The sequence below is a fragment of the Podarcis erhardii genome (assembly GCF_964252035.2).
Source record: "Podarcis erhardii genome assembly, chromosome: 7".
Taxonomy (NCBI): Eukaryota; Metazoa; Chordata; class Lepidosauria; order Squamata; family Lacertidae; genus Podarcis; species Podarcis erhardii.
The window spans coordinates 16,957,448-16,969,726 of NC_138511.1; the positions used below are offsets into that span (position 1 = coordinate 16,957,448).

General features: G+C 46.2%; 1 protein-coding gene across 1 annotated transcript; it reads left to right on the top strand.

The window, feature by feature from the left end:
* Positions 1–1,375: 1,375 nt before the first annotated feature.
* LOC309347005 (F-box only protein 6-like) lies at positions 1,376–9,300 on the top strand. The gene is made up of 4 exons (XM_081871430.1): positions 1,376–1,488; positions 3,458–3,553; positions 5,182–5,311; positions 8,967–9,300. Exons 1-4 carry the CDS (start codon positions 1,406–1,408, stop codon positions 9,120–9,122), a joined length of 465 nt encoding a protein of 154 aa, XP_081727556.1. The 5' UTR covers positions 1,376–1,405; the 3' UTR covers positions 9,123–9,300.
* Positions 9,301–12,279: the final 2,979 nt, after the last annotated feature.

The following is a 12,279-nucleotide window of genomic DNA, read 5'->3' on the forward strand; positions in this document are numbered from 1 at the left end:
AACGTCTTTGCTTCAGTCTATTTACAAAAGCGGAAGGCGGACTTCCTGTTTATGACCTTCCCGCTTTGGCGCCAAATTAAGGTACTTAAAAATCCAATTTTCCGTTCTACTCACAGGTAGTTGTTTAAAATCCAATTGTCCACAGGAAAAAGTCAGCGCTCTCCAGCAAAAGCAATGCGGCTTCACTCCGTGAAAGAAGCAGTCGATTCAGAGCACCGCGCCGCTCACCCCACGTCGCTCCGGATCCCCTAAACAGGGTTTCCCCGCGAGTAGGGGAGGCGCAAAAGGTGCCAGCCGAATCCCAGGTTCACAGGCTTCTTCCACCTGTGATTTCAGTGGGTCTCCGCCTTCGCCATGGCGGTCAGACCCTTTTTTTCACTGAGTAAGTTCCTCCCGATCGGAGGAGCTCAGCCATTGCCGGAGGTGCCAACCCGGAAGTCCCCAAAAGCCTCTGCTTATAGTCCTTAAAAAAACACTCAGTGTTGGGGCATCTGGTCTGCGTGCAGCAGGTCCCAGGTACTACAGCAACAACTACTACTACTAATTATTATTTATACCCTGCCCATCCGGCAGGGTTTACCCAGCCACTCTGGGTGGCTCCCAACAGATTAAAAACAGAATACAACATCAAACATTAAAAACTTCCCTAAACAGGGCTGCCTTCAGATGTTTTCTAAAAGTCAGGTAGTTGTTTATTTTCTTGACATCTGATGGGATGGAGACAAGCAAACTAGAATTGGTGGGTTCTCTTGTCATTGGCTCTGGGCTCTCTGCCTTCTGCCCTCCCAGTCCCAATAGACACCAGCCCCCTGGGATTTGCAGATTTCTGGGGCAGCATCCCAGAGCCACATTTACAGAACTCCAGTTTTCATGATTTCCCAGGAAAGTGGAACTGAGCGTTAAAACTGGCAAAAAGCTGGTAGTTCTAGCTATTGGGAAAAAAAACACAGGAGTATTTTAAAGTTCATTTCTGGATTCCGCTTTAAAATATTAGACCTTGCAAACTTAAAAATGCAGTCCAAACTGTGTCTACTCAGAAGCAAGTCCTATTGAATTCAGTGGGGCTTACCCCCAGGTAAATGGGGTTAGGACTGTAGCCTACACTGTACACTGTTTTACTAACAACCTGAGATATCTACACCACTCAATGCCACAAGTATTTAAATTATGTTATTTAACATGCCCTTTCATAAATTTCCCAGTAATTTATAGGTTGTGTGAATAGGATGCTGGACTAGATGGACCTTGGGCCTGATCCAGCAGGGCTCTTCTTATGTTGTTAACCCTTCCCTATCACTTGTCCCCTTTTCCTACAGATGGCTTGGACTATTGGACAACCAAGACCGTTGGAGAGGCCCAATGGAAAATTCAGGAAGTGTCTGAAAAGGCCTCACTGCGACTTGGAATGAGGGACTTTCTTCTGCGGAACCGCCCTGTGGATGATGGGCCCTGTCTTCAGGTTAAAAAATGCTTTGCTGCTTGTGATGGGTAAGGATAATACTGTTTGATCTGGGATTCAGCTGGAGATGGGGAGAGCGATTCACTGTTTTCCTGTGGGGAATCTTGGGCCGGCATGGAAGCCTGCCTTTAGATACCCTCTCCTCAATCCTGGACCAGTTTCTTAAAATATTAATAATAATAATCACAACTTACATCAACAAGTTCAATCTACTGAGTTCTTTTTAATAGCCAATAAATTGGTATAGGGTCAGACACACCTGCATGAAACTGCAACCATTCTCCCCCCCCATGTACAGTGGTACCTTGGTTTTCGAACTTAATCCGTTCCGGGAATCCGTCCGACTCCTGAAACCATTCGAAAACCTATTGGTGTTTTGCAACTTTGACCTGTTGCAGGACCTTAGCCAGACCTTAGCAGAGCATACGCAGAGTTCTAGAAAGCAATCAGTTGCAGGCAGGATGGATGAAGCAGGAACAAAATGCTGCTAAAGGTAAAGGTAAAGGTAAAGGTAAAGGTAAAGGGACCCCTGACCATTAGGTCCAGTCGTGGCCAACTCTGGGGTTGCGGTGCTCATCTCGCTTTATTGGCCAAGGGAGCCGGTGTACAGCTCCCGGGTCATGTGGCCAGCATGACTAAGCCACTTCTGGCAAACCAGAGCAGCGCACGGAAACACTGTTTACCTTCCCGCCGGAGCGGTACCTATTTATCTACTTGCACTTTGACATGCTTTCGAACTGCTAGGTTGGCAGGAGCTGGGACCGAGGAATGGGAGCTCACCCCATCGCGGGGATTCAAACTGCCGACCTTCTGATCGGCAAGTCCTAGGCTCTGTGGTTTAACCCACAGCGCCACCCATGGTACCCAGGTACACCTGCTACTAGTAACTTAATTATTTATAAGGTGTTTACAAGTTACTATATACATGAACAGATACACGGATCTTAACTAGCTCTCTCTTAACAAACTCCAAACGACTCTCAGAACACCACACTGATCAACCAACACATTCCGGTCAGTAAGGTCCTAAATCATCATGCCTGTGTGAGACTTCAACCAATGGTAGAGCTGTTTCCAAGACTTCATATCTCTAGACAGATAACTCCTCTGCTCAGTCTTCTTGGCCTTCAGCCAACTCCTAATTGACTCTGTGTGAAGCTGCACAGAATAGCACGTAGTCAAAAAACCCAACAGGCGCGGCTTCTGATCGGTTGCAAGGAGCTTCCTGCACTCAAGCGGAAGCTGCGTTGAACGTTTGGCTTCCGAAAAGCATCCACAAACCGGAACACTTACTTCCAGGTTTGCGGCGTTCAGGAGCCGATTTGTTCGAGTGCCAAGGCATTTGAGAACCAAGGTACCACTGTATTAACTTCTCTGCCTGGGATGTAGGAAGGGCCACAGCTCACCTGCTCTGCATGCAGAAAGTCCTGGTTCCAATCCCTAGGATCTCCAGGTAGGGTCAGGAGAGATTCCTGCTTGAAACCTGGAGAGCCACTGCCAGTCAGTGTAGGCTATGCTGAGCTAGATGGAACAATGGTATAAGGCAGCTTTGTATGTTTTATACGCTGATCAGAACACCATGCTGCCTCTCAGGAGGCTAACAGGCGCTAGGAAGAGCATCCCCACAACCTCTGGCTTCTGGCATGCTTTCAGCTTTGTGGGTCATGTGTTGCACAGTTTCAAAGCCCTGCCACAGGGAGTGGATTTCAGGTTTGCAACATTCTTCTTGCACACTAAACAAGGCAGGAACCAGTACCAACCAACCAACGTCCCCAAAACGGAGGCCAGGATTTCCCTAGAGCACCACGTTAATAAGTGGCCAAGCACCAGTGCCCTTCTGCAGTGAGGCTTGCTAGTCATCTCCATAGGTGGGTTGATGAGCCTCCTTCAGTGGGGCTGCATTTGGCTTGGAGCTTCCGGCGGCTGACTTCCCCCGCCCCCAAATCCTTGGAGCAAAAGGCAGGATAGTGATGGTGTTACTTTGTGGTTTTCACTTAGGCTCTGCGCCAAGTCTCAGTTCATCATCTTGAAGGACGAAGGCTACTGGGATGAGCTGATAGATAGGGTGAAACCCACTGTCGTGGTGACGGACTGGTGAGTGCAGTGAGTTTGGTGAGTTTGTGTGGCAAGAAGACACTCTCAAAGGTTCCAGTAGATCAAAAGGATAGAGGTGGCCAGTGGGTTGGCCATGTCATGGAAATTCTACTCCATATTGATCCAGAGTAGATTCCAATGTACAGCGGTACCTCGGGTTAAGTACTTAATTCGTTCCGGGCGTCTGTTATTAACCTGAAATTGTTCTTAACCTGAAGCACCATTTTAGCTAATGGGGCCTCCTACTCCCGCCACGCTGCCGGAGCACAATTTCTGTTCTCATGCTGAAGCAAAGTTCTTAACCTGAAGCAATATTTCTGGGTTAGCAGAGTCTATAACCTGAAGAGTATGTAATCTGATGTACCACTGTATAGTTAGTAGAGTAAAAACTCAAACATGTTGCAGGATTCCCCAAAATAGATCAGAGGCAATTATATTTCATCCAACAGAGCTATACTGCTACTGAAGGCAAATGAGCATAATGGTCACAAATCCAATACATTCAGGATTGGCACAGTCCATAAGAAACCCAGTTGCAGCAGAATTAACTTAAACTTACAATAACATATAATAAGTTTAAACCTTAACACTAAACATACTATGTACAGAACACCACATCAAGGAAGAGAGATAGAAAGAGAAAGTGAAACCCAGGCTCCTTCTGGCCTTACTTTTATAGTCAGCGTGACCTTGACTGAAAGAGATACCAGAACCAGTTTAAACCAGCTGTACTCAGCTTCTCTGAAGGAATAACCCAAGCATCATGAACCTTCTGCTTGTTTCTTTCACACAAAGAAGCTTCCAGAACCCTCTTGAATTAATTAGATTAGGAAAGATCGCTACACATTAGAAAAGATCTATACACATCAGATCAATACTTTCTGGACTAAAAAGGACAGGACAATGTCGAAGGTTTGATTGAACCTAGGGTTCAGGACCATGTGAAGTTCCAGAGTTGGCCAGCGAGTTAGATGGATGGGGACAAGTGTGTCTGTTAGGACCTGGACTTCAGGACCACGGACAGTTCCAAAGTTGGCAATAGGCTCCAACAGTGGTCCAACTTTTTTGGACCTGTGCAGGCTTTCACCACCATGCTAAGCCCAGCTTTGGTGGCGTGACAGCTTCCTTAAAAGATCCACATTGCTTTCCTAAGTTGGACAGTGACTGCCTGCCAGTTACCCTGGCCAACAAAACTCTGTCATCATTGCTTCTAACAACATGGGTGGGGTGGGCTCCTGCAGGGGCCTCTGGCTAGTAGTTGGAGTGTGCAGGATTGCTGGCTCTGAAGTTCAACTCCTGAGGGCTTGTATTTTCCTCTTAGACAGGGCTACTGGATGAGGCCTCCACAATCCTTGTGGGTACCAGAATCACGGGTCGCAGTTCTGTCCCAGCCACAGGGTCATCCGCCACCAACTGCCCAGCGGTGATGGGCAGGAGAGGGGCCAAGATGATATCTGTTAGAACTATGACAATTATTAGAGGAAGAGAAGAGGATTCTGGGCTAAGATGGGCCATTATCCTGATCCACCAGCCAGGCTCTTCTTAGATTTTAGCTCCTTGTGAGAGTGAGGATTCAGTACAATTTTTATGGTGTGGCATATTCTCTGTTTCTCTGTCTCTCAATATAGTTTTTACTGCACCAAAGGCACCCAATACCAGCTGCTGGTACAGCTGTTATCAGCAGACTTCAAGGTCCTAAGAGAGCGGTGTTCTGAAGACTTGTTCATGAATGGATCTAAACATGGAAGGTGGCGAGAGGTAAGAAGGAAGACGGTTCAGAAGCTTCAGCTGGTGCAGAATTTGGCGGCCAGGTTGCTCACTAAGGCAAGATGGTTTGAGCATATTACACCTGGCACCAACTGCACCAGCTTCCAATTAGTTTCTGGACCCAATTAATTCAAAAGTGCTGGTTTTGACCTATAAAGCCTTAAACGGCTCAGAACCGTAATACTTCAAGGACTGCCTCTCCCCCTATAAATAATAATAATAATAATAATAATAATAATAATAATAATAAATTTTATTTATATCCCACCCTCCCCAGCCGAAGCTGGGCTCAGGGCGGCTAACAACAATAAAATAGTGCAACATTCTAAAAGCATTTCATTATAAAAATTAATTAAAATCCAATTGATGGCAACCATTAAGCTTAAATTCTGTAAAGATTGCCAAAGGAGGGAGTCAGGCTGCGCCCTGACCAAAGGCCTGGGGGAACAGCTCTGTCTTGCAGGCCCTGCGGAAAGATGTCAAATCCCGCAGGGCCCTAGTCTCTTGTGACAGAGCGTTCCACCAGATTGGAGCCGCAGCCAAACTGACCCGGACCCTGCAATCATCATCTGAGACCCACCTTCGTGTGCCCCTTCCAGAAGGTGGCAACCCAAGAGCCGGGGCCTTTTCTGCAGTGGCTCCCTATCTGTGGACTGCTCTCCCCAGGGAGGTTCACCTGGTGCCTTCATTATATATCTTTAGGTGCCATTACAGTGGTGCCCCGCAAGACGAACGCCTCGCAAGACGGAAAACCCGCTAGACAAAAGGGTTTTCCGTTTTGGAGGTGCTTCGCAAAACAAATTTCCCTATGGGCTTGCTTCGCAAGACGAAAATGTCTTGCGAGTTCCTGTGGGTTTTTCCCCCCTTTCCCCCTCTTTTTCTAAGCCGCTAAGCCGCTTATCAGCTGATCCGCTAAGCCGCTTATCAGCTGATCCGCTAAGCTGCTAAGCCACTAATAGCGCTAATCCGCTAAGCCGTCAATGGGCTTGCTTCGCAAGACGAAAAAACCGCAAGACGAAGAGACTCGCGGAACGGATTCTTTTCGTCTTGCGAGGCACCACTGTATATATCTTTAGGTGCCAGGCCTTATGCTGATTAATATTCTACAGCCTTTTAAATATGTTTCTGGGAGGGAGGTTACTGTTTTGTTGTTTTTGTTTTAACTATTTATTTGTGCTTTCACCTTGTATTTTCACCTTGTGAACTGCTCTTGTGATGAAGGGGAGTATATAAGTCGAATAAATAAATAAAACTTAACTGTAAGCCACCCAGAGTGGCTGGGGAAACCCAGCCAGATGGGCAGGGTAGAAATAATAAAAAAATTATTACAGTGGTACCTTGGTTCCTGAACGCTTTGGTACTCTGGTTCCTGAATGCCTTGGTACTCGTACGTTTTGGCTTTCGAACAATCGAAACCTGGAGTCTTCTGGTTTTCTAACGCTTTCGGAAGCCAAACATCCAATCCGGCTTCCACTATTGTTTCTGCGCACCTGTGCCAATCCGAAGCCACACCTTGGTTTTGGAAGTCGAACGGATTTCTAGAATGCATTCCGTTCAGGAACCAAGATAACACTGTTTTATTATTATTATTATTTATTAATAACCCAGGTGGAAGGTTGGGGCCCCAGGAGTCGCAGTCTGCAGCAAATGGGTCCTAAGAGAGATTTCTGCCTTGCCCCCTATCTTTGTGGGGTTCACCTCTGTTGCACAATTTCTACTGTGCTCTACCATTTTGGAACAGTTGTGTGTATTCCGTAACTGTCTCGATATAACTATTCATTCCTTTTACAGCTTTTAAAAGATTACTGTTGCGTTTTTGTTCCTCTTTATGACTGTTTTTATTATGTACTCTAAAGGGAAAGGACGCCTGACAGTTAAGTCCAGTCATGAACAACTCTGGGGTTGCGGCGCTCATCTCGCTTTACTGGCTGAGGGAGCCGACGTTTGTCCGCAGGCAGTTTTTCCGGGTCATGTGGCCAGCATGACTAAGCTGCTTCTGGCGAAACCAGATCAGTGCACGGAAACACTGTTTACCTTCCCGCCAGAGTAGTACCTATTTATCTACTTGCACTTTGATGTGCTTTCAAACTGCTAGGTTGGCAGGAGCTGGGAACAAGCAATGGGAGCTCACCTCGCCGCGGGGGTTCGAACCACCGACCTTCCGATCGGCAAGCCATAGGCTCAGTGGTTTAGACCACAGTGCCACCCACTTCCCTTATTATGTACTTTATTTTATTTTATTATTTTTTAAAAATAATTTTTATTAATTTTCCAATTTTAAAACGATACAACATACACACATCATCAAACAAAAACAAACACACACATATAGTTTCATAACCTCATTTTCATAAGCCTTCTTTCTCGGACTTCCCCATACCTCACCCTTTTTGCATCCTTATTTTACAATTTTTCAGCAACCCTTTACTCCAATTAATTAAAACTTATTATCTTTCTCAATTTCATCTTAATTCCACAAACAATTTCAGCTGCAATTCTGTATCTTCCTTTCCCTTGACATTTTAGCACTCATCAATATTGTAACAGTTCTTAAGATAAGCTTTGAACTTCTTCCAATCTTCCTCCACCGTCTCTTTCTCTTGGTCACGGATTCTGCCAGTCATTTCTGCCAATCCCATAAAGTCAATCACTTTCGTCTGCCATTCTTCCAGTGTGGGAAGTTGTTGTGTCTTCCAATACTTTGCTAGAAGGATCCTTGCTGCTGTAGTGGCGTACATAAAAAAAGTCCTATCCTTCCTTGACACCAATTGGCCGACCATGCCCAAAAGAAATGCCTCTGGTTTCTTGTGGAAGGTACATTTAAGTACCTTCTTAATTTCATTATAGATCATTTCCCAAAAGGCTTTAAGCTTTGGGCAGGTCCACCAAAGGTGAAAGAAGGTACCTTCAGTCTCATTACATTTCCAGCATTTATTATTGGGCAGATGGTAAATCTTCGCAAGCTTGACTGGGGTCATGTACCACCTATAAATCATTTTCATAATATTTTCTCTTAAGGCATTACATGCCGTAAATTTAATACCGGTGGTCCATAACTGTTCCCAGTCAGCAAACATAATGTCATGGCCAATGTCCTGTGCCCATTTAATCATGGCTGATTTAACTGTCTCGTCTATTGTATTCCACTTCAGCAACAAATTATACCCCTTATTATGTACTTTAGACGAATTTTATTTTTGGATTTGCAAATCTTACTTTATTTTTGCATTTGCAAATCTTATTTTGAAAATTACAGTGGTACCTTGGTTTCTGAATGTCTCTGTTGACAAAGCTTTTCGGTTTTTGAACACCATAAACCCTGAAAGTAAATGCTTCGGTTTTTGAACACACCTCGGAAGTCGAACATGCCGAGGTAACCACTGTATGTCATTTTTCTCAATTTTATTTATTAAATTTGCAGACTGCCCTTTGTGCCTTGGTTTTCAAATGTTTCAGAACTCGAACGGTCTTCCGTAACGGATTATGTTTGAAAACTGAGGTACAACTGTACTTTGAAATAAATGTTGCAACAGCCTGCCCTATGGGACATTTTGGTGAAGGGACAGGCAAGGAATAATAATGCATAAATTAAACTTTACCCAAATCACCACCCATCTTTCTCTCTCCCCCCCCCCCAATCCTGTAGGTTTGTTACACCATCTTTGGCTGCCCTCCTGGTGTCCGCTACATCTACTTTGAACACCGAGGCCAAAATGTCAACGAACGTAACCATAAAGGTGTGCGCATAACTAACACCAGCATCACCCTTAAGTTCACTTACACTGTTGGTCAACGGAACTGATTTGCTGAATTCCCTTTGAAGCTGGAGAGAAAACAAAGCACACCCCTTCTTTGGCTGGGCCAATTGTTTCTTTACTTGTTCTTGTGCGGGTGAGACTTTTACAAGGTATTTTTTTGGTACCGCAGAATAAATGCATTTTAAATTATTTTTGTGATCTGTTGCTGTTGCCACATGTCTGTACGGCCTCCTGCTTTTTGAGGTAGGACACATATCAATATATATATTGAAATGTGGCAAAATGGTCAGAGTGTCGGACTAGGGCCTTGGGAGATGCCGGGTTCAAATCCTGCCCCCTCCCCACTTTGCCATGAGGCTCACTGGGTGATTTGGGGCCAGTCATGGCCTCCTGGCCTAACCTACCTTGCAGGGTTCTTAATTGGGGATTAAATGAGATGGGGAAGAACCATGCAAGGCACCTGGAACTCCTTGGAGAAAAAGGTGGGATATCAAATTTGGTAAATAGACATTAACATACATGAAGGGAAGGCAACAGGGGAATGTTGTTGGCATCCGTCTGCCTAGGAAACGTCTGCGCTTTTGGGAGTGAAGTCAAACTGTTGGGAGGTTGCAGCGTCTGCTGTGGCTGCAGAGACCAATGCCAAATGAGGGCAGGTGAAGGCATAATAAATAATAACGGTAATAATAATCATGATAATTTTATTTATACATACATACATACATACATACCCCACCCATCTGGCTGGGTTTCCCCAGCCACTTTGGGCGGATCCCAACAAAATATTAAACAGAATAAAACATCAAACATTAAAAACTTCTCTAAACAGGGCCACCTTCAGATGTCTTCTAAAAGTCAGATAGTTGTTTATTTCCTTGACATCTGATGGGAGGGCGTTCCACAGGGCGGGCGCCACCACCGAGAAGGCCCTCTGCCTGGTTCCCTGTAACCTCACTTCTCGCAGTGAGGGAACCGCCAGAAGGCCCTCGGAGCTGGACCTCAGTGTCAGGGCTGAACGATGGGGGTGAAGACGTTCCTTCAGGCATACTGGGCCAAGGCCATTTAGGGCTTTAAAGGTCAGCACATGGTTGGGTTGCTGCAGATGCACAATGGCTGTTTCTTTTCTCTGCGCTCCTCCCAGTGGTCATCCCTGGTCACTGCTGTGGATGCACAACCTGTCTAATCTCCCAGGGTTCTGCATAAGCACTAGTCCTTCTTGGAGTGCACTCCCTGATTTTGAAGGGCATGACTCCTTTGTTTCCATTAGTTCCAATGGGTCTACTCAGAGTAGAAGTTTCTCTTAATTTTTTAATTTTTTTTTACAAATATCATTTACATTCAAATATAATCAATATTTATACATATATAGGATTCCCTTAATCCTTGGACTTCCCTCGGCCCCCCAGCCCCCGAAGCCTGCTTTCTGAACCGATGCCATCTTTCTGGACTTGATGAGGCCCTATATGTCCAGTTGTCCTTTGTCAACAACAAACTGTCGTTGGTTTTTTGTGTTGAACACATGATATATGGTAATTTATGGACCTAATAGCTAAAGCCGTTTTTTGTTTTTTATCTTATATTTTGGAAATATACATCCAGTCCCCCCCTTTAAATTTTTTGGGGCCCCCCAAGAGAGTGGGGCCCTAAGGTATAGCTTGTTTAGCTTATACGTAAATCTGGCACTGGGTTGGCAGAAATGTCCAAACGTTTCTTTGATTTGTCCCTGGACCTTCCCGCCCCGCTTGCCTTCCTCCTCTCCGTGCCACATTCCTTGAGAACCTATGAACATAATTTAAAACATAAAAGCACGAAGATGTCCACCTCTCTCCCCCTTTTCTTTCTAATGTCTCAACAAACAAAACTGATCTGTTAAAAATGTTACTTGGGAAAAAAAAGGAGAGAGAGAGAGAGACATTGCACATACTTTTGTAAACCAAGAAAATCTGTAATAAAAATACATTTTAAAAAAAGAGAGCAAGAAGATGAGCAAGAAGCTGCGCTCTTCTGACACGAGGCTAAGACCCGAAGTCCGTCGTGGGATTTAACTTCCTAGTTAGCGTCGCACCTCGCGCGTTGGACGGCAGTACTGTCGCTGCAAGGAGCTGCGTGAGGACAGCAGACGCGCGTCATCGCCTTGCCCGGGATTCCCATCTCCGGACCGCCCACGGAGGGGGAGGCGCCGCCTGCGTAGTCCGCCCCGCCCCTCTCCGGAGGAGGCAAAACAGCAGCGGGGTGAAGGGGGAACGGTTCCTGGTTCTTCTTCCCACTTCTCCTGCCTGCCTGCCTTCGGAAGCTGGAAGCCGAGCGGGGCAGAGACTGCTCATCTTTCCCAGCTGGATCCTGCTCGCTTCCTAGACCCAGGTAAACGCCCCCAAAGGCGGTCCTTTGAAGGTAAGGCACGCCTGGCTGGGGTGGGGGGACGTCTTAAGTCTTGGGTAAAGGTAAAAGGTAAAAGGTAAAAGGTAAAGGGATCGTCCAGTCGTGGCCGACTCTGGGGTTGCGGCGCTCATCTCGCTTTATTGGCTGACGGAGCCAGCGTACAGCTTCTGGGTCATGTGGCCAGCATGACTAAGCTGCTTTTGGCGAACCAGAGCAGCGCACGGAAATGCCGTTTACCTTCCCGCCGGAGTGGTACCTATTTATCTACTTGCACTTTGACGTGCTTTCAAACTGCTAGGTTGGCAGGAGCAGGGACTGAGCAACGGGAGCTCACCCCGTCGCGGGGATTCGAACCGCCGACCTTCTGATCGGCAAGTCCTAGGCTCTGTGGTTTAACCCACAGCACCACCCGCGTCCCACCAAAGTTTTGGGTAGGATCAGCAAAAAGGGAGTTAGTTGGGCAGTGGTCTCGAGAAGGCTCATGGCCTCAGGTCAATGCGAGAGAGCAGGAACTGACACTGGAGAATCGTCTTGCTCATAGAATCTTAGGGTTGGAAGGGACCTTGAGGAACATCCCTAGTCCAACCCCTGTAATGCAGGAATAAAGCTGTCCCACATGGGGATCAAACCTGTGACCTTGGCGTTATCAGTGCCACACTTCTAACCAACTGAGCTACCCAGTAATGTATCATGCTTATTAGGATTTGCACGGAATTTTCTTTTATGCCCCCGGCGACAACCCTGCGAGGCAGCCCAGTTCCTATATCCAACCTCTGGATTTCAGAATCTGAGAATACTACTCAGGGAGTGGAGTGGGGACTG